The 22,369-nt window shown below is 45.4% G+C and overlaps 1 protein-coding gene across 1 annotated transcript in view; it reads left to right on the forward strand.

The window, feature by feature from the left end:
* Positions 1-469: 469 nt before the first annotated feature.
* The window catches only part of LOC308166754 (uncharacterized protein), a gene marked incomplete at its 5' end in the record, with an annotated part of 32,453 nt that continues 10,553 nt past the window's right edge, over positions 470-22,369 (forward strand). The window contains 28 exons of the mRNA XM_080541079.1: positions 470-2,773; positions 3,509-3,733; positions 3,832-3,936; positions 8,406-8,448; positions 8,592-8,667; positions 8,861-9,079; positions 9,595-9,682; positions 10,336-10,488; positions 11,076-11,173; positions 11,978-12,150; positions 12,322-12,432; positions 13,391-13,540; positions 13,773-13,907; positions 14,297-15,184; positions 15,441-15,593; positions 15,754-15,981; positions 16,135-16,260; positions 16,398-16,652; positions 16,829-17,071; positions 17,336-17,554; positions 17,714-17,974; positions 18,268-18,513; positions 18,716-18,934; positions 19,135-19,359; positions 19,490-19,708; positions 19,950-20,153; positions 20,845-21,044; positions 22,167-22,229. Of these exons, the coding sequence (XP_080397205.1) occupies positions 470-2,773; positions 3,509-3,733; positions 3,832-3,936; positions 8,406-8,448; positions 8,592-8,667; positions 8,861-9,079; positions 9,595-9,682; positions 10,336-10,488; positions 11,076-11,173; positions 11,978-12,150; positions 12,322-12,432; positions 13,391-13,540; positions 13,773-13,907; positions 14,297-15,184; positions 15,441-15,593; positions 15,754-15,981; positions 16,135-16,260; positions 16,398-16,652; positions 16,829-17,071; positions 17,336-17,554; positions 17,714-17,974; positions 18,268-18,513; positions 18,716-18,934; positions 19,135-19,359; positions 19,490-19,708; positions 19,950-20,153; positions 20,845-21,044; positions 22,167-22,229 (7,629 nt within the window). The remainder of the gene's footprint in view (positions 2,774-3,508; positions 3,734-3,831; positions 3,937-8,405; positions 8,449-8,591; positions 8,668-8,860; positions 9,080-9,594; positions 9,683-10,335; positions 10,489-11,075; positions 11,174-11,977; positions 12,151-12,321; positions 12,433-13,390; positions 13,541-13,772; positions 13,908-14,296; positions 15,185-15,440; positions 15,594-15,753; positions 15,982-16,134; positions 16,261-16,397; positions 16,653-16,828; positions 17,072-17,335; positions 17,555-17,713; positions 17,975-18,267; positions 18,514-18,715; positions 18,935-19,134; positions 19,360-19,489; positions 19,709-19,949; positions 20,154-20,844; positions 21,045-22,166; positions 22,230-22,369) is intronic.

The following is a 22,369-nucleotide window of genomic DNA, read 5'->3' on the forward strand; positions in this document are numbered from 1 at the left end:
TTGCATATTGACGTTGTGTAGCCTTCTGTCTCTGTGTCTGTCTCTGTCTGTGTGTCTCTGTGGCGGTCTCTGTCTGTGTCTGTCTGTGTCTCTGTGCCTGTGTGTGTGGAGATTATGTAGTTGGTAGGTGGCTTAATCTTTAGTGGAGTATTCTAGTGTAGGACTCTAGTAGTTGCCCATGTATACTGTACAGCATTAACACATCAAATGTGATGATTTGTGAGTCGTCTATGGTCTAGACAACGCCGTACATACACGGTACATACACAGCACCAAAGAGAAGACTCCCAGAAGTCCTAACTAGAAGAGTCCACTCACTGAATGTCCATTATGTTCACTCTGTTTGGTGTGCCCCTGGCCTTGAGTGTATTGCCCATAGCTGTGCATCTTCCACTGTCACTCACTGCACATACAACACATGACCTTCCCCGATCTTTGACCCCTCTATGCTCTCCTTCCAGTGACTACCATGACGACAGAGGCCAGCGCGGTTGCCGAGGCGGACACTGAGGGCAAGCAGAGGGCCAGCGGAGCCGAGCCGGAGCCTGAGGACAAGAAGGAGCCCGCGGCAGCAACAGCGGAGGGGGAGCAGCCGAGCGGGAAGGCCCGGGAGAAGGCCTCGGAACCTGGCCCCGCCGAGAGCGCCGGCCCCTCCGTCACTGAGGAGGAACAGCAGCTGAAGCCCCGCACCAGGACCTCAGCCGGCCGTGGCCTCACTCGCCTCTTCAACTCCTTCCTCAAGCGCCGCTCACAGTGCTCAGACGGAGAGGGGGCCGAGGCAGAGAAGGCTAGAGAGGAGAAGGAGGAGACATTAGAGAAGGCAGAGGAGGACAAAGCAGAGGAGGTCAAGGCAGAGGAGGTCAAAGCAGAGGAGGTCAAGGCAAAGGAGGTCAAAGCAGAAGAGGTCAAAGCAGAGGAGGTCAAGGCAGAGCAGGTCAAAGCAGAGGAGGTCAAGGCAAAGGAGGTCAAGGCAAAGGAGGTCAAGGCAAAGGAGGTCAAGGCAAAGGAGGTCAAGGCAAAGGAGGTCAAGGCAAAGGAGGTCAAAGCAGAGGAGGTCAAGGCAGAAGAGGTCAAAGCAGAGGAGGTCAAGGCAGAGGAGGTCAAGGCAGAGGAGGTCAAGGCAGAGGTGAAAGAGGAGAAAGCTGAGGGGGAAAAGGGGGAAAAGAAAGAGGTAAATAAGAAACGGGAGGAAAAGGCAGGTAAGAAAGAGGAGCTGAGAGAAAAGACTGGGAAGGGCCAGAAAAAGAAGGCAAAGAAGAAAGAGGCAAAGAGAGAAGAGGAAAGGGCAAAGAAAAAAGCGGAAGAGAAGGGCGAGACAAAAGAGGAGAACAAAACTAATAAGAAAGAGGAGGAACAAGTGAAGAAGACAGTAGAGGAGCTGCGGGAAACTAAAGAGGAGAAGAGGAAAGAGGAGGAAAAGGGGAAGAAGAAAGAAAAGGGAAAAGCAAAGAAGACAGAGGAGGAGGAACTGAAGAAAGAAGAGGAGGAAAAAGCTAAAGAGGAGAAAGTGAAAGAGGAGGAAAGGGCAAACAAAAACGAGGAGGAAAAAGTGAGAGAGGAGGAAAAGACAAAAGAGGAGAAGGTGAAAGAAGAGGAAAAGACAAAAGAGGAGAAGGTGAAAGAAGAGGAAAAGACAAAAGAGGAGAAGGTGAAAGAAGAGGAAAAGACAAAAGAGGAGAAGGTGAAAGAGGAGGAAAAGACAAAAGAGGAGAAGGTGAAAGAGGAGGAAAAGACAAAAGAGGAGAAGGTGAAAGTAAAAGAGGAGGAAAAGACAAAAGGGGAGAAGGTGAAAGAGGAGGAAAAGACAAAAGGGGAGAAGGTGAAAGAGGAGGAAAAGACAAAAGGGGAGAAGGTGAAAGAGGAGGAAAAGACAAAAGGGGAGAAGGTGAAAGAGGAGGAAAAGACAAAAGGGGAGAAGGTGAAAGAGGAGGAAAAGACAAAAGGGGAGAAGGTGAAAGAGGAGGAAAAGACAAAAGGGGAGAAGGTGAAAGAGGAGGAAAAGACAAAAGGGGAGAAGGTGAAAGAGGAGGAACAGGCAAAGAAGAAAGAGGAGGAAAAGACAAAGAAAAAAGAGGAGGAACAGGCAAAGAAGAAAGAGGAGGAAAGGGCAAAAGAGGAGGCAAAGGCAAAGAAAAAAGAGGAGGAAAAAGAAAAAGAGGAGGCAAAGGCAAAGAAAAAAGAGGAGGAAAAAGCAAAGAAGAAAGAGGAAAAGGTGAAAAAAGAGAAGGAGGAAAAGGCGAAGGAGGAAAAGGTGAAGGAGAAGGAGGAAAAGGTGAAGAAGGAGAAGGAGGAAAAGGTGAAGAAGGAGAAGGAGGAAAAGGTGAAGAAGGAGAAGGAGGAAAAGGTGAAGGAGAAGGAGGAAAAGGTGAAAAAAGAAAAGGAGGAAAAGGCGAAAAAAGAAAAGGAGGAAAATGTGAAGAAAGAGAAGGAGGAAAAGGTGAAAAAAGAGAAGGAGGAAAAGGTGAAGGAGAAGGAGGAAAAGGTGAAAAAAGAAAAGGAGGAAAAGGTGAAAAAAGAGAAGGAGGAAAAGGTGAAGAAAGAGAAGGAGGAAAAGGTGAAAAAAGAGAAGGAGGAAAAGGTGAAGAAAGAGAAGGAGGAAAAGGTGAAGAAAGAGAAGGAACAAAAGCCGAAGAAAGAGAAGGAGGAGGCTGCCAAAGGAAAACAGTCCACAGAGGAACAGGTTAAAGCCCCCATTGCTGCCCCAGAGCTGGAGCTCAGAGCAGAGGCTGAACAGGCTCCAGACCAGCACTCCCTCAGCAGCACAGAGACTCAGGTTAGTGCATGAGAGAACATCACACACAGACTCTCGGGTTAGCGCATGGGAGTCTGACACAAGGAGAAGCTTACACACGAACTCTGGGGAGAACCGTACATACAAGGATTCAGGTGAGTGTGTGAGAGAGAGCCGGTAGTGAGCATTACACACAGGAACCTTGAATGAGTGTGTGAGAGAGAGACAGTCGTGGCATTACACACAGAAACCTTGAATAAGTGTGTGAGAGAGAGAGAGAGACGGTACAGAATATTACACAGAAACCTCAAAGAAGTGTGTGAGGGAGAGACAATAGAGAATATTCCACACAGAAACCACAGATAAGTGTGTGTGAGAGACAGGGAAAGAACATTACACATAGGAATGCTGATACAGATAAGAACTGAACATAGATCAGATTTGTAGCTTCAGATCTTAGATTTGTTTTCTCTGTATGAATTCTTTCCTTCTCTTGGCTCAGCTTCCCAACTGAAAGCTTATGAAACACAGCGCTTTATGCACCACTCACGCTCGAACGGATACATTGATTGAGTACAGTAGGAAAGAACAAAACGATATCCACCTACAAGTGCTAACATTTTAGAGTTTCTTCACCTGCTACACCTGTACTCACTTGTGTCATATCCCCCCCAACAAAATGTTGCATTGTTTTTGGAGTCACTGTATTACTAGATGTAGTCATTGACGTGCCTCTGACACGACTGCCATTCTGTCCGCCCCCCCCCCCCCCCCCAGGAGCTGAAAGAGTCGGCTGAAGTACCGAAGGACAAAGTGGAGGAGGGAGAGAAGGAGGACGACGACAAAGTAAAAGTAGAGGAAGGGGAGGAGGCAGAGGGGGACAAGCCTAAAGGAGAGGAGGAGAGTAAGGCCGCAACGGAAGCCAAACCCTCCAAGCGCCAGAGGACCATGCAGTGCAAAGTCACCCTCCTGGACGACGCTCTGTTTGAGTGTGAGCTCGATGTAAGTGACCACCCCCCCCCCCCAATTTTTTTTGTTTTGCTTACTTGCTGTGAATGCATGTCGTCACTGCTGAACCATGTTCCCTCTGTCGTGTGTAGAAACATGATAAGGGCCAGGAGCTGTTCAACAAGGTGTGTGACCACCTCAACCTACTGGAGAGAGACTACTATGGCCTGGGCATCTGGGAGACCCCCACCATGAGGGTAGGGCTGCCCGCTTTACGGGTGCTTTTTACTGTGTTCAACCAGTGTTTTTGAGTGTCTACAGTACTAAATAAGTATTTCTCCTCCTGCTGATTTTGTGAGTTGAACCCCCTTACAAAGAAATGAACAGTCTATAATTGTAATGGTAAGTTAATTTTAACAGTGAGAGACAGAATATATATTACAAATCTCATTATATGAATTTTGGAAAAATATTTGTGTTTTATTGAGTAAAATAAGTATTTCAGCCCCTACAAAGCAAGAATTCTGGCTCCCACAGACCGGTTATGTGACCATGAGGCACACAGATTAGTCCTCTCACTTTAAGAATGTACTCCTAATCTCATCTGGTTACCTGTATAAAAGACACCTGTCCACAGAATCAATCAATTAATCAGATTCCAACCTCTCCACCAAGGGCAAGACCACGGAGTTGTCTAAGGCCGTGGCAATTAAAAAAAAAATGGTTAAGCCATTAAAGCCGAGTAGGTGATTTTATATAGAAGGTGATCAAATACCAAGATATTCTACAGCTGCAGCAGAACATGCGGAACACGCATACATACAGCACTGAACATAGGTATGTGACTGACAGATACGCCCAAGACACTGACACACACACACAGAAAGATCATCAGCTCATCGAATATGAAGTACACAAGAGTAGAGTACACCTGGAACCAGGAACGCGCATACAGCACTGAACAACATCAGATCATCGTACACGCACAATACCGGCTAACGTTACTCATTAGCTGTTTACACAATTAAAGTCACAGTGTGGCAGTCAGATGGAGCATTCGGTAAACAACCAACAGCAAGGTAATGTCAGCTGAGTTAAAGAAAACCAACTCTTACCTTTGATGACATCGACATGAGCCCTGTTTTCCCGTACCTCCGCCGTTCTGTTCGTAGTGATTTTAGAGGCAATAGATTATTTTTGCCCCGTGCATATTGCCCTGTAATTAGACCATGCGACCACAGCTCTGTTGTGTCTCTTATTGTCCAAATGTTCCCTGAATTTTAGCTGCATGTTTTTCCAGCATGTAAATCCGTTGTCAATAAAAATTCGACTCCTCTTCTTTTCCCCTGCCAATACTGTGTCGTTTATGACGTTTACCAACGTTTATGCTATGAATAGTTCGAAGCTAGCGTTAGGTGCGAGACTGCTTGGTTAACCCATTTGCGGGAACATTATTTGTTTCACAAAATAGCCTGATTTAGTTGACCATCAACATCAGAGACTACATTACGAATGTTCATTTAAAATACTCTATACTGAGCACTGGTATAAGAACATGAACCAGAGAACAGCAGTAAATGCAATAACCCACAGTTGTCGCTGATGATGTTCCATTTTCGATTAGGATACGGCAGTCATGTCAAAGTCAAATACACAGGGGGCCAAAATGTAAAAAATTGTACAAGTGGAGGGCCGGGCTGGTTCAATGTTTATTAAAACTCGCAATTATTGCACATATTGAACCAATACCAATAACACAGCCTATATTGCACTTAACATTAATCATTAAATTAAATTAAGTAAAACTTAAATAAAATCAGTTGCAATGTTTTCTCAAGGCTCTTTCAGTAATAAATTGAAAACAATTTTTTCTTATTTTTACTTTTTTTCTTATTTTTTTTAAAAACAGCTAAATGTAATTTTCCTTCAAAGCTCAATGGCAAGATAGATGCAGAAATGAAACAGCATGCATTAAAAACAAATCAGTGTGCTGCTCTGATCCTTACCAATGACTGTCTTTTATAATACAATTAGAAAAGTTAGTGCAAACTTGCAAAAGTGCAAAACAGTTGCATTAATATCTTAGGCAACATTTCCCTGGGTCCATTCAACTGGAGAAAATTGTTTTAATTCCCTTCAAAGAAATATCAAGTCCAAGTCCTTTCTGCTCACTCCTCTGAGGCTGAGCCCGATACTTGGTGTCTCATCTTGAGTACAAGTTCATTAATGTTTGGGTTCAGGCTCTGAGCTGAGGAAATCCTCAGGATTGAGTTCAGGTGTTCATCAGTAAGACGACTCCTATGTGATGTTTTGTTTAGTTTCATCAACGAAAACAGTTGTTCACACAGGTATGTGCTGCCAATAGACAGCGTGCGAGCAACCTGGGTGCGCAGCTCAGGCATTGTGTCGGGGATGAAACGAGCAAACTCAGCAGCGCCACAGACTCATTTTGCCTTCAGTGTGTCATTGACTCATTACAGCTCCATTTGGAGATTTGCTGATGCAATTTCCACGTCAACTGCAAATGGATTGCTGAGCAGTTGAATCCTGCTTTTTTGGGCTTCAAAGTCGGAACATCTCCGCCTGAATTCGGCGGTTTGTCAGCAAACTGTGTACTCGGGAACACTCGGGAATTGACGGCGATGTTTCGGCCTCCACTGTCACTGTGCTGCTACTGCTCATGACTAGTACTGAAGTGAAGAGAAGACGCGGGGTCGCGCTCGCTCGCGGGCACTCGGTACGCGCCAATGCACTCGCAGTGCATCTTGGGACTTGTAGTATTATGGTGCTGCAGGCACATAATACTGCGGGCCGGTTTTAATAGTAAATACATATCATCCCGCGGGCGAGAGAGAACTCATTCACGGGCCTGATCTGGCCCGCGGGCCTTGACTTTGACACATGTGGGATACGGGATTAAAGGGACCGGCGACGGGCAAAGAGAGAGGGAGAGGAGATGGCTTTCCTGAAATCCAAATGTCCCGCTAAATTCGGACCAATCACAAAACTGTTTTGCAAGCGCGTTGCCTCGCGCACAATGACACAACACAAACCGAGACGAGGTTAATTGCAACATTGTAACATATTACACCCTAAATCGGAACGAAATGTAGGTCTGAAAGCGGCCTAAATCTAGCTTCAATCTGTATTTTTTCTGTTCTCCGGTCATAATACCTCGCCGCCTTTCTCGTTGCGCAGCCTGAATCAAAATGGACTGAATCAATTAGTGGCGGAGAAAATGTATTTGTGGCGGCCCGCCACAAATCAATGCATATAGAGGAAACACTGGACCTCTAAACATACTTCGGAAAGCAATGGCTTTATATTATAATATATATGCCTGAAGAAGGTCTATGACCGAAAGCTCGCAATAAACTATGTTTTGCTGTTATTTTGCATTCTACTGATACTCTTCAGTTCCAGCACCTCAGCAAAGTCTGATCATGGATGAGCGGTGGTATTTTCACTATTATAATATATATAAAAGGGATTATAATTTCTGTCTCTTTTGCGTCCATTGCAAGTCCCGGCTGTCTGTTTACTTTCGTTTTTCGATGTACGCATGCGGGGTCGCATGCTGGTCGTTATAAATGTTACCAGTGTAAGCACAGGTATCAGATATGGGTCATTTGAAAAAGTAGATGTAAGCAGGCGATCTCAAGGCAGCTGGGACCACAGTCACCAAGATGACCATTGGTAACACACTACGCCTTAATGGATTGAAATCCTGTAGCGCCCGCAAGGTCCCCTGCTCAAAAAGGCACATGTACAGGCCCGTCTGAAGTTTGCCAATGAGCACCTGGATGATTCAGAGGAGGCTTGGGAGAAAGTGCTGTGGTCAGATGAGACCAAAATTGAGCGCTTTGGCATCAACTCGACTCGCTGTGTTTGGAGGAGGAAAAATACTGACTTTGACCCCAAGAACACCATCCCCACCGTCAAGCATGGCGGTGGAAACCTTATGCTTTGGGGCTGTTTCTCTGCTAAGGGGACAGGACGTCTTCACTGAATCGAGGGGAGGATGAACGGGGCCATGTACTGTGAAATCTTGGGTGAGAACCTCCTTTCCTCAGCCAGGACACTGAAAATGGGTCATTCCAGCATGACAATGACCCAAAACATATGGCTAAGGCAACAAAGGAGTGGCTCAAGAGGAAGCACATTAAGGTCATGGAGTGGCCTAGTCAGTCTCCGGACCATAATCCCATAGAAGGAGCTGAAGCTTTGAGTTGCCAAGTGACAACCTCCAAACCTTAAAGATTTGGAGAGGATCTGCAAAGAGGAGTGGGCCAAAATCCCTCCTGGGATCTGCGCAAACTTGGTGACCAACTACAAGAAACGTCTGACCGCTGTGCTTGCCAACAAGGGTTTCTCCACCAAGTACTGAGTCATGTTTTGCTAGGGGGTGAAATACTTATTTTACTCAGTGAAACCCAAATAAATTTTCTAAATTCATATAATGTGATTATCTGGGATTTATTTTTGATATTCTGTCTCTCACTGTTAAAATGAACCTACCATTCAAATTATAGACGGTTCATATCTTTGTAAGGGGGTAAACTCACAAAATCAGCAGGGGGTGAAATACTTATTTCCCCCACTGTATGTTGTCTGTAACACACTTATTACATTTGGAAAAGTAGTACAAGAAGAATATTTACCACATACAGCAAAATAAATGTTTATGGTCGGTTCATTGATTAGTTCCCCCGCCTCTCCTCCACAGACTTGGTTGGACCTCAACAAAGAGATTCGAAAACAGGTTTCAGGTGAGTCCTAGGCTTCAGACGTGATACTTTAGGTTTAATTGCCGTAGGTGCCATGCCGCACAAGGAAACGAAAGCCTTCATGTGCATGGTAAGGGTTAAACCTAAGTGCCAATGAGTTTATGTTGTTGTTTTTTCCCCTCCAGGCGCTGTCTATGAGTTCACCTTCAACGTGAAGTTCTACCCTCCTGATCCAGCTCAGCTCACAGAAGACCTCACCAGGTCTGTCCCCCATGCACAGACCGATGCCTGAGTCGCAGTCTTCCTCATATTGATGCTATAAAATAAAAAAAAAGGAGAAGGCTCACTCCAGTCTCCTGGCTTTAGCTGAGCTCTGCTAACAGGTTGGAATGAAAGATTGAGTTTCAGTGGTGAATCAAGTTGCTCTTTGTCGCCCTCCCCCTCCCCCTGTCAGGTACTACCAGTGCCTCCAGCTGAGGAAGGACATCCTGAAGGGCAGTCTACCCTGCTCCTTCGTGACCCTGGCCCTACTGGGCTCCTACACGGCCCAGTCTGAGCTGGGAGAGTATGACCCGGAGGTCCACGGCACAGAGTACGTCAAGGAGCTGCGGCTGGCCCCGGGCCAGAGCAAGGAGCTGGAGGAGAAGGTGATGGAGCTGCATCGCACTTACAGGTAACGCTTTACTCCCTGATGAAGTAAGAGCTATGACAGGGTTTTACCTGTTTACCATACTTTGCGCTAACACTTGAATTCCAAAGATTTGCTTATCAAGTTACCTTGACAACAGTGGTCGTTTTCAGAACTATATTTCTGAGCACAGGGCAGAAACGACCAGAATCTTATCACAAAATAAATACTTATGGCATTGTTTCCTTTTCACAATGAGTTGTTTTTTCACCATTGTATAAAGGCAATATGGCACTTTTGAGTCCTTGCTTTTATTGTGAATAAAGTCACAGCTGACGGGTTGCGTAACAACTTCTCTAAGCAGCGATAAAGCACAGCCTCTCTTACCTTATGGCTTCCATCGAGTATGTGCACTGCACCGATGAGCATATCTTTGTTATCACACAGGGGAGGGTGAGACAAACTACAGATGACCTCCTATTGCACTACACTTGCACACTCTATTCAAACTGCATCGACCATCCTGCATCTACCATGTGCCTGTCTGTGTCTCTGTTCAGGTCTATGAGTCCAGCCCAAGCAGACATGATGTTTCTGGAGAATGCCAAGAAGCTCTCTATGTATGGAGTAGACCTGCACCAAGCCAAGGTACAGGAACTCTCTATGTATGGACTAGACCTCCACCAAGGTACAGGAACTCTCTATGTATGGAGTAGACCTGCACCAAGCCAAGGTACAGGACCTCTCTCTCTCTCACTGTGATCTCAACCTCTGCTCATTTATCCATAAATGGAGATGAACATGTTTGGTCCTGTGTAAGGATGGAAGTATTGAAGAGTTAGTCAAATAAAAGTAATTGAGTAATTGAAGTCCAAGGAAGGTTTATATTTGTATTTGTATATAACATTTGAAGAACTAAGCCTCAATACCTTTAAAAGTTCTGCAACCTTCTGAGAAATTTTCTTTATTAACCATGACTTGGATTTTCAAAACAAAATGCATGATTTGGTAAAAAAAAAGCAAGCTCAGACGAGAACACCACCAACAACACTGATTTTAATTGCAAAAATGTATGTCATTCTGTTGCCATGGAAGAAGAGATGAATCACAATTAAAGCCATGCCATGTCATGACCTTGAAAGCATAGCAGATGTTGCCTCCTTGTGGTGTATTATTGTAAATGCAGGAGGCACTTGTGATAATATAGAAGTTTTATGCAGCTGGAGATGCCCAATGCAATGAATGTATCAATTCGCAATTAATTCATTGCTCTTTTTTTTTACATGTGTGTGTGCGCCCAGGATCTGGATGGTGTGGACATCATGTTAGGTGTTTGCGCCAGTGGTCTGACGGTGTACAAGGACAAGCTGAGGATCAACCGCTTCCCCTGGCCCAAAGTCCTCAAGCTCTCCTACAAACGCAGCAGCTTCTTCATCAAGATCCGTCCCTCTGAGGTGAAATCATTGTGGCCGCATGCAATTTAGATAATACACATTTAGTTTTATTGAGGCCACTAACATTAACACGGTGATCATTTATCATTTAAAATAAAAAATGCCGGTTGAGAGAGGACGCTGGCGTTGCTTGTTCGCCGCTTCTCCGCCCGAAATCTAGGTGTAATCGCAGTATACAGAGTAGATTGTCCTACAAAGACACGTAGATTTAGATTTAGTAATCTAAAAATTGTAACCAAGGACTTTCATAAAACCTTGATACAAACTTGAGCTTTTCAAAAAATGCCGGTTGAGAGAGGACGCTGCCGTTGCTTGTTCGCCCCTTCTCTGCCCGAAATCTAGGTGTAATTGCAGTATACAGAGTAGATTGTCCTACAAAGACACTTAGATTTAGATAGAGTAATCTAAAAATGAATTAAGACCCCTATACTTTCTTTTATTTATCTTTTGTTCCTTTCTATTATTACTACTCGATCTTTTCAGTTTGTAAAGCGTCTTTGAGTGTCTAGAAAAGCGCTATATAAGTCTAATGTATTGTTATTATTATCATTCACATTTGAACTGTGCCCCCCCCCCCCCCCCCGCAGCAAGAACAGTACGAGAGCACAATTGGCTTCAAACTACCCAACTACAAAGCCTCCAAGAAGCTGTGGAAGGTGTCTGTGGAGCACCATACCTTCTTCAGGTGAGACACACACACACACACGGCACCTCGGCTTCCCCCTCCATCTGTCCCCACAACTGCCTGGCAACAAGGGCCATTCTCAGGCCCTCTTATCCCCTCAGCCCTATGATTGGCTCTTTGGCCCCTGCAGCTTAACCTCTCAGAGTAATTCCATTAGACCCAGTGGTGGTTTAACCAAACACAGAAGAAGCTCCATTCTTCTGGCCCTGAGCTCAGAGTTAAACCTCTAAATGTTTGTACTATGTGACCAGTCTGGAATAAAGGAGGGACTCTGAGTTAAGCTTGTTACAGGAGATAGATAGATAGAGAATTTGCAAGAACTGCAAAATGCGTGACATTGGAGAGGGACATGAATGAATCTTTTGCATGAGTTCGAACTTCCAAATGATACGTGACGTCAGCCGGGGGAAAGGGGGAACAAGTCGGACAACCAAGCATTTTATTCGGAAAAATGGAACTCACCGAATCCATTGCATTGTAATTATTTTGGCTCGACTAGCGAGCGTGTGATTGATTTTCAATGACGTTTCAGTATGCTCTTTTAAAGGTGATTTTGAAATAATCAAATATCACCACCCACAAATTACCTTCAATTCCAATTTATAAAAAAAAATCAGAATAGAAGTCCGAACATTTGGTCGGTTGCCGACCTGTTCCCCCTTTCACCAGCTGCCGTCACATACGTGTGCTGTGATTCTCTCCTACTGTCATGACCTGCTAAATCAAACCACTAATCACATACAGAACATTAGAGTGCTTGGTGTTAAGCATATTTGATTGACTGTGTGTAATGTTTTTTTTCAGGGTGACCACGGTGGAGCCCCCGACGTCTAGGCGGTTCCTTGCTCTGGGCTCTAAGTTCCGGTACAGCGGGCGTACGCAGGTGCAGACGCGCGAGGCCAGCTCCATGATCGACCGCCCGGCGCCCCGCTTCACACGCTCCGCCAGCAAGAGGCTGTCCCGCACCATCGACGGAGGTGTGTGTGTGTGTGTGTGTGTGCGTGTGTGTGTGTGTACACACGTGTGTGTGTGGTTCTTGTGTGTGCAATGTTGTTGCGCATTTATTTATGTGTGTGAGTGTGTAAGTGTGTGAGTGCGTGTGTTCAGCCTCTGGATCAGCTCCTTTCTAACTTTTCCCACCCTCGTAGCTGGAGATGAGGATCTCCCAGCCCTACTGCTCTCAGTCCCAAACAGGACGGAGGTTGATGATTGGTTCCTGATGCTGGAATCTGACCAACCTTGGCCCTTCCCTGAATCAGGTATCACAACGGTCCTTATCGGAGCTTTCATCTGGCTTACATTACAACACCCGTTTGTTTGGCATTGCTAACAAACTCAGCTTGATCTAACAAATGTGCTTCTGGTTGGTCCTCTCATCTGCTCATGTCCACCTTCTGGATATTGTTAGCTACATAACTTGAGCCATGATGCTGAGCTTGGCCTAGGACAGTGGCCTAAATCGGAACCACTCACACTACTGTGTATCTTACCCTGCCCGGTCCCTGGGCAGGTTCAAGATGCTTGGTCTACGCAAAGTGAATTTTCACACACGGCCACGTTGATGCTCCATTCACTCCTCAACACAGCTCATGGCTAACGACCGCTTCAGAGTTGAGGAATTAACTGGCTGTGTTTTCCCCCTGCTTGTTGAAGAGGACTTCATTCATTGGTCCGTGCTTATTCATGGACATGAGCATTTCTGGCCAGTAGACTGGCAATCTTCAGTGTTCTTACAGTTGAAGACTAGGAATGACAGTGTTTCAGTTCCTCTGCTTTGTGTGCCGTGCACAGTTTTGATTTTATTGTATATAACATAGCTGATGCTAGCAGCAATACACTAACATGTCGACTCATTCACATCATCCGGTGGCTGGCTTTGAAACATTCTGATATGAACTTAGAAAATTATTCCGTTGGGAAAATATCTGTGTAAAGACTTTGTCTCGCTCATTCAGTTCTTCTCTAAGGGCTGTGATGTTCACAGACATGTTGACATGATTGCTTTGCACTGTGCTCAGAACAGCACATTGCTCCTATATCGACTTAATTTGCTTTGCGCTACCTCCCACGCTCAACACGCTGTCTGTCGTCATGCGCTGACTTATACAGAGCGTGCAATGTGTTGTCCTCAAATGACGACATCCGAAGGGAAACCTTTCCCTGCGCTTGCTCCTCCATAAACGTCACCATTTGCGTAACAGCATGTTTTGTTCCCAGTCAGATGGGCGTCTACTCAGACTTTCACACAGACATGGCAGGGGCGGGTTTCTGACGAACACCAGCAGGGGACAGAGGAAGAGGAGTGGCATACCTTGCTGCGTCGTCACCCCTCTCTTCCTTCTGTTCCATCTCCTATGAAAGCCCCAGGTATCTGTCCCTGTAATACTGAAACATGCATGTTTTGAGATTTGGCCATTCTTTCATTTGTGCTTCAATATAAAGTGACATGTTTTCTCTGTCATGAATTGGGTCAAACATTGTTTCCATCCTATCTACTGTATTGGGGCTAGGTCTACACTGTCAAGCTGTTGAAGTTGGAGTTTGTAGGTTTGTAGGTTTTTCATGTGATCAAGCAGTGATGTTTCTGTGACATCCTCAGCCAAATACAACTATGCAAAGTGGAATATACTGGACAGGCTACTGCAGCCAAGGCAAAAACAACAAGATGATTGGTACTTTCAAATGGACCGCACTACTTCCAAATCCTCTCTTGAGCGTTCAGAGACACCTCCATGTGAGTTCTTGTACTTCACACACTACATTTGCTTTTGGGTTAGGGTTAGGGTTACATGATTGATGACAAGATGACATTTCTCTGTTTGCAATAAAGGGTAATTGAGTTGAAAGGTGTGTGTTGTTGCACAAGCCAAATAAGGACTAATCCTCATCCCTCTTATGTAACAACATATACTATCCAACTCCACGTACAATGTAATGACCTGATCACGATGCAACAACATGTTAGTACCATGTTATTACAACAGTAATTAGTGTTACTACACAGGTATGGTGGCCAACAACTATATGGCAAACATCACCCTATTTACTTTGATTGCACAATGAAGCTCCTTGAGTTCAATATGTCCTATTTTATACTGACAGTTTCTATGTGCTCCATCCCAGTCTCTCCCCCAGTTGTCCTCCTGCCCCAAGAGGTGGAAGAGCATGGTATGAGAGAGTCAAGACAGGAACAGGAAAGGGAGCTGCTCACAGAGAGGCTACAGGATGGAGTGGTGCTGGTGGAGAAGCTGAGAGAGGTCGAGGGGTTGGAGGAGAGGTTGAGGGAGGTGAAAGTTCTGGAAGAGAGACTACAGGAGGTGGATGAGTTGGAAGAAAGAATCCAGGGAGTTTTGGAGGAGGGAATGGAAAGGGGGGACAGAGTCGAGACCAGGGAGCGGCGGGAGGAAGTATCGGAGCGAGAGGTAGAACAGACGAGGGAGGTAGTACAGGAGAGGTGGCAGCAGCAGGAGGTATCGGAGGAGATAGTTGTGGATGTAGATGTGCTGGAAGAGAAGATTAAGGAGGTGTTTTTAAAGGGGTTGCTGCCAGATGAAAAGAGAGTGCAGCAGGAAGAGGTGACGGAGGAGAAAGAACAAGAGGAGATGAGGCAACAGGCGATGGTATCGGAGGAACGGTGGAGGGAGGAGGTTGATGAAACTTTGCCAGACGTCATTAGCACCACCTCTGTGTTTGAAGTCCGTAAAGTAGAGTGGAGGACAGAGAAAAGAGTGACTATAGTGGAAGAGATTAGGCAGCAGCATGAAGAGATACAGGAGGAGGTGCAACCTGAAAGGGTGTCAGAGGAGAGGCTAGAAATGAAGTCAGTTGTTTTGGAATGGCGTGAAAGTGAAGTAGTGGAGGAGAGATTTCAGCAAATGGTCGTACGAGAGGAAAGCCTCCAAGAGGAGGAGAAAATGGAACTGAAAACGCAGCAACCTCAGATCGACGACAAGGACATTTGGTTTGCGCTGCTGGACAGCTCCCCATCCGAGGCCACGTATAGGCCTCCAGGTATGTTTGTCCTCCACCCTGCCATTACCATGGAAACCATCATTAAAACGCCACCTTTTCCCCCTACCTAAACAACGGCCGTCATTTCCCTCTCTAACATACCCTCCACAGAACTAATCAGAAGCTGTGTGTATTTTTCAGTTTTAAAGAGAACTTTGTTCTTGTGTTTCATATAAAATGCTGTCTTTACTTCAGTCAGTCATTCCAATCAGTGTCTGACTGTCTGTGGTCTTTTCAATATCCTCTGTGGTGTTAGTGGACACATGTGAACGGAGGGCACAGGAGAGGGGAGGGATTGTCGATGAGGCGACACATATGCTGTCTGAAAAGACATTGGTGCTGCAACCATGGAAAGCGCAGGAAGATGATTGGTTTGTGCTATTGGACCTGCCAGACCAGGTCCCCTCAGGTATACAAACCACACCAGCTTTATGTCTGTCCACTGTTTGCTTCTTGTTCTGTGCCTGAATTGTGGCACATTTAAGGCTTTACATTGAATGGCTTTTAGTCGTCAACCTGCAGGTCTTAGGATTTCATGTTTCTAAGAGTTCTTTGTGTGTCAATATTAGCTGTGTTGGATGAGCTCATTCAAGTCCATCCAGAAGAAAACATATATGTGGTTGAAGTTACAACAGTAGAGCAGAAAGAAGCGGGAAGGAAGATTGTCGTGGAAGCGATAAAGATGGAGGAGAGACGTAAGCAAGAAATCAGTCTACCACAGCCTAGAAGACAAACAGAAGATGACTGGATTGTGCCCCTGGACGTTATTCCCAGACAACCATCAGTTATACCATCAGGTATTTGCAAAGTTTGCTGCTTTGCCCCCTGCTTTGCTTTCCATCAGTTCCCAACAATATTAAAAACGACTTCCTTGTGCTGTGTACGCTAACTGCTGTAGCATTATAGCACTTTCTATGACTTGCAATGTCTGAGCATTCTGTGTCTGTCAGCCTCTGAAAGACAACAGATTATACCGGAGCAAAGACCAACACATCCACAAACTCTGAGAGAGAGAGAAGATGACTGGTGTGTGCTACTGGACGTCACTCCCAGAAGATCATCCATTATACCATCAGGTATTCCAGGAAGGCTCTGCTCTCCTTCCTAGTCTCACCAACATAAAAAATACTCTTCTGTCCCTATGTTTTGTATGCTCATTACTGATTGCAAAAGCCAACTTCTGTGCAATGTCTGAGCATTCTGTGTCTGTCAGCCTCTCTTGAGAAACGTATTCAGGTTCACCCAGAAGAAAGCATCTCTTTGGTTGAAGTGAGGAAAGTAGAACGCAAGGAGGAGAGAAAGATGATTGAAGTTGAAGAGATAATCGTACAGCAGGAAGATGAAAGACATCCACAACAGATTATACCGCAGCAAAGACCAACACATCCACAAACTCTGAGAGAGAGAGAAGATGACTGGTGTGTGCTACTGGATGTCACTCCCAGAAGATCATCCATTATACCATCAGGTATTCCAGGAAGGCTCTGCTCTCCTTCCTAGTCTCACCAACATATGCTCATTACTGATTGCAAAAGCCAACTTCTGTGTGACTAACAACAGTTTGACAATCCCATGAGATACACCAAGCTTTGTGACAGCCTCCTTGTACTTACTGGCTGAGGGTTTTCTGTCTGTTTGTGTCAGCTTCCGTGGAAGAGCGTACTCCGGTTTATCCAGAGGATATCATCTCTGTGGTTGAAGTGAGGAAAGTAGAAAGCAGAGAGGAGACAACAGTGATTGGAACCGAAGAGATCAAGATACAGCCGGAAGATGAGAGACAAGAGATCCTTCTGGAGAAGCTAGCCACACAAACCCTGAGAGAGACAGAAGATGACTGGTGTATGTTACTGGATGTTGCTCCCAGAGAACTGTCCACTATACAACCAGGTACCATCACCATTTAAGGCTTTGCTTCTCAGCCCTCGCTCACCTCTTCCTCATGCCTCCGAAGCTTACTCGGTAGCAACTAAAATATGAACTTATATTGGATCTTGGAATGACTATAGATAGTACTTTGGAAGTTGGTCTGATATAGTATCTTATGATATATCTTATGAGTATGGCTTTCGCAGCAATGCTGTTTTGTGAGCCTATAAGTAGTCATGTTTGTTGAGTACTAAAGGTAATGTACTGTGTGTGTTTGCATATCAGTTCCCCTGGCAGAGAGAAAGCAGGTGTATCCAGAGGTCATCAGCACTTCTGTGGTTGAATTGAAGGCCATAGAGCAGGAAGCAGCGCTGGTTGTTGTGAAGGAAATGAGGCTGCAGCAGATAGAGGAAGTACAGGAGAGACCACCACAACCAGAGAGGGATGATGATTGGCTTGTGCTGTTTGATGTTGTTCCCAAACAGCCATCCATGATACGACCAGGTACCTTCACCACCACAACTGAACTGAATTTCAGCCGTAAACTATACCATTGCTATGCATTCATCACCATGCACTTAAAACCTGCCCTCTTTTCAAAGATTGATGTGCCCTTTAGGAACATGGAAGAGTCTAACGTTTATTTTTGACTGTCTGTACCAGGTGCTCTTGATGAGCGTATTCAGGTCCATCAAGATGTAAGCAAGGTGACCTCTGTGGTGGAAGAAACTACCATAGAGAAGAGAACCATGAAAAGTGTTGTATTTGTTGAAGAGAGGTGGCAACAGGAAGAGGAAATACTTTCTGAGATACTTTCTGAGATTATTCTGGACCAGAGAGTTCCACCATCAGAGAAAGAGGAGGGAGATGATTGGTTTGGTCTGTTTGATGCCATCTGGGAAAAGCCCTCTGTGATAACAAGAGGTACATCCAGTCATCCTAGGCTCTGCTTCACAATCCCACCTAGATAAACAAAACCTAACCCCTCCCTTGTCTACTAAAGCCTATTCACCTTGATGTGTGATGTACTGCCAACAAGCGAACTAACAAATCCCCAATGCTTCTGCCCTTGTGTGAATTATGAAAATTACTGAAAATACTGCATGACAGTGAACAGAGTATGTTCTAGTTTCATATTAGTTGTATAATATTGTGTATGTATCAATCAGTAAGTCATATTGCTATATCTAAGGGCTCTGTATGTCCTTTTGTATCAGTTGCTCCAGTTGAGCGCATTCAGGATGTAGTGACAACCATTGAGCCGAAACCAAGTGTGGTTGTAGTGCCAGAGGCGAGACAGCTTCAGGAAACTGAGATACAGCTGAAGACGCTTCCTCCAGACTTTGCACTTGAGAGAGAACAGCCACAACCAATGAGAGAGGTTGAGAGAGAACAGCCACGCCCACTGAGAGAGGTTGAAGATGTTTGGTTTGGGCTGCTGGATGTTGCCCCTAAAGTATCAGGTACTTCAACATTCTAAGCTTGCTGTTGCCTTTCTAAATCAAATTCACCAATGTTACCCCACACCTTTGCCTCCAGTGCAACTATTGCTCTAGTCTGTTGACTATCCATTAACCTTTTTTGGCAAAAAATACCATAGTCAAATGGCTTGTTTGTGTTTCTCAGAGTCACGCTCATAGTCACGCTCATCTATGTTTCCATCAGTTCCACCAGTGGTCGTTTACCCTGATGTACACATCGCTACGGTCTCTGTAGTGGAGGGGCCAATAGAACAGAAACCTGTTAAGAGAGTGAGGATCACGGAAGAAATCGTTCAGCTTGAGGAGAGGCCTGTACCACTACCACCTAGAGACGTTGAAGTTGATGATGATTGGTTTGTGCTATGGGACCGTACTCCAAGAGAGATGGTCACCACACCGCCAGGTATTACAACCACACCTGACCACGCACTTCCAATTGAGATGTTTTCATTGGCAAAAACCGAAACAATGATTGTCGTAAAATGACTAGAAGTACAGTATTTCTTCCTGCTCCATGTTTGTTTCATATTTGTACAGACCTGTAAACAAACCTAGTCTGCTCCTCGTTCTGTAGTTATTTGGGTTTTGCTTGTTTTATTGCAGCATTCCCCTCAGTCAGAGTTGTAGACCAGATGTCACACAGAAGAGGGATTATGATGATTGAGGAAACTAGGCAGCAGCAGCAGCAAAAGAAGGTGGTGGAAGAGAGATATCAAGAGGAGATTATAATGGTGCAAAGACTGCCACCACCACAAGAGAGAGAGGAGGGAGATGATTGGCTCTTGCTCTTTGAAGCTACTTGTGAAGAGACTACAAAGATGCCATCAGGTACCACCTAGCATTCCAACCCTTGATTTGCTCCCTTGTTCTGAGAGAGAGACAGAGAGATTTTCCATACATACTCTTGTGTTATTCGTGACCGTAAAGTCGAAGGTTGCTTTGTGTTTGTGTGCATCAGTGAATCTGGGTGAGCGTGTTCAGGTGTATCCTGAGGTAAGGCCCAGGCCCACTCCTGTGGCTGCAGGGGCGACCGTAGAACAGAGAACACAGACGAGGGTGATTGTAGTGGAGGAGAGGTGGCAACGAGAGACTGCGCTGCTGCAAAGAGCGTCACAGCCGCAGAGAGAGATGGAAGATGATTGGTTTGTGCTTCTGGATGTTGCCCCTAAAGTATCAGGTATACCTCTCCCACCTGCACAGACTCCGTCCCAGTATTCTGCTTCTTTTGTGCTAATTTTGGCTGAGGACTGAGATTTCCAAAACATAAGTGATTTTTTGACATGCTTTATTTGTATCATTCTACTGCAGATATTTGCTTGTCATTTCAGGAGAGTGGCTTAGGCAGATAGCTTTCATGTGAAACCAACAATATGTTTAACTTTAGCATGCTTGTTCCGTTGTTTGTCTATTTCTATCAGTTGCCCTCCCTGAGTCTATCCAGTTCTATCCAGATGATACCTCTGCGGTCAAAGTAACAACCGTTGAGCCAAAAACAAGAGTGTTTGTTCAAGAGAGGAGACCAATGTTTGAGAAGAGGATATTCGAAGAGAGACTACCACTACCACAGCGAGAGGTGGAAGATGATTGGTTTGTGCTACTGGATGCTTTCTCTAAAGTGTCAGGTACTTCACCCCCAACCCCTTTCAGTTTGTTGTGCTATGCTAAACAATATGTTGATCTCACACATGCTTTTGCTTTTTCGCCTCTCCGGAAAATATTGTTAGTCCTGATGATAAGCCAAAGCATTTTTCTGCATAGAAGCATCTGACTGATCCCTCACTTTTGCATCTTTCGTTATGCATGGCTCTGCTCATTGAACATTTAGCGTTTGAATTCCTTTTTATTTCTCCTACTTCAGGAAGTCTTTACCATACTGAGGCTTGAGCTTATTAACTCTGTGGGTCACGGCAACTTCTGCCATTGCGTCATTGGTAGCGAGTGAGAAGCTCTGCCCGTGCTTTGCCGCCGATTCCAGCAGATGCTTCCGACTCACTCCACGTTTTACTTTCTGCTTGTCGTTCTTGATCAGAATGAGCAAGTATATGCGAGGCTACGAAGGTACAGTATGCTCCTGCAGGCTGTGTGTACGTACGCTGGTCTCAACACTCATGAACGGTGTTGACACTGTGTGTGTGTGTGCGTGCGTGTGTGTGTGCGTGTGTGCGTTTGTTCAAAAGTTTGTTTTGTGTCTACAACAGTGGGTTCGATGGTCTCAGTGCGCGTGGGGCTGTCTTACCTCCGTCCCTTTAGGTTCGCAGACTTTGAATGTGACTCCCTTCTTCTCTGTCCTGTCTTCCCTCCTGTGTCCTCCAGTCCTGGGAAGAACCCGGCCCGTCAGCGCCCCAGTGTTCTCCCAGGCCGCCCTGCTGGAGGCCGGCATCCCCATGGCCCCTCTGGAGCAGCCCCAGACCTCCACCCCCATCCGGATGGCCACCCGCCAGGAGGAGAGGAAGCTGGAGGTCACCGTGGAGGCGGTCGAGCCACCCAAAACAGAGCCCGTGGCTGAGGTCAAGGTACTGCAAACATTTAAACCTGCCGCTTTAACACTTCTCTCACAAACACATTGACCACTGCAGGGTTACGACCAAATACCATTTATTTTGTTAACTCTTGCCATACTTTCATACAAACAAAGACATACTGATTCTATGGTAACTGAGTATACATTTTATGAGGTAGTTGTTAAGGTAATGAGTAATACCATTTTAGCACAAACACAGTATTTTCTAACTGATTTTAGTTCATGTCAGGCAGTGGCTTAAGCACTGATTTGTGCCTATATTAGAGAGCTTTCATACCGTAGGTAACTGTCTCAGACTCTCTGAGTGTGATCTCTCTCTCTGGCTGCTGCAGACAGCAGTGAGCAGTGAGCAGAGAGAGCTTGTCCCTACGGTGACAGCCACCACCAATGGGGAAACTCTGCCTCAGGTTAGTGTCAGACAGAGGGGACCGTTCAGAGCATGGCAAGCTACAGATGCTAAAGGTAGCGGAAGATGCTAACATGTGTCCTTCTCTCTCCCCCCCCCCCCCCCCCCGTGCTATCGCTAGTCTGATGAGACGGCCACGGAGCCGGTGCGAATGCGCAAGGTCAGATCCTAAGTCTTGCATTAGTGCCCTAGTCTCCCACCCCCCCACCCCCCATTTTGATACTACTCTGCCTCTCATCCATCAGACTAATCTCACCCCTCTTCATTAAGTCCTGCTCATCAACCAAGCTCTTTGATATTGACGTCAAAGTTCAAGCCAAACATTGTGGTAACGGAAATGTCATGTGTCTGTAATTATGAAACGAAACAAAATTATACTTTTCTTTATTTTTTAAAATTATCTTTTTTAACACTTTTTGGGTTTACAGAGAACGGGTTTTCGCACTGACTGCTGCATGAGTTTAACCCTGGAATGCACATGCATGGCACTGGGACCTCCGCATCAGACTGTCCTCCATGCTAACTACTCTTTATCAGACACACACACACACACACACACACATTCACACTCACACACACACTCTCCCCTAGCACGCCTTTCACTATTGAACAGTAACAATGCATGTCCAAGTTGTGACAGTTTGCTGTGTCACACGGGGAACCTGTAAACCCACTTTTTTTCTTCTTCTGTTCTTTCACTTTTCACAGAAAAGGGCTAGGAGAATTGAGGGTGACTCAATTTATATCAGACATAGCCTTTTAATGTTGGAGGTTTGTATGACTTGAGATTGCTGTCTCTTTGCTGTGTGTTGTCCTGCTCTTTGGCTACTGGCTGCTACACGGGATGCATGCATGTGGCACAATTCACATTTGAGCATTTTACCTTTTTGATTTTGCTAGTAGATCATTTG

This window comes from Nansenia antarctica, assembly GCF_963989245.1.
Source record: "Nansenia antarctica genome assembly, chromosome: 10".
Taxonomy (NCBI): domain Eukaryota; kingdom Metazoa; phylum Chordata; class Actinopteri; order Argentiniformes; family Microstomatidae; genus Nansenia; species Nansenia antarctica.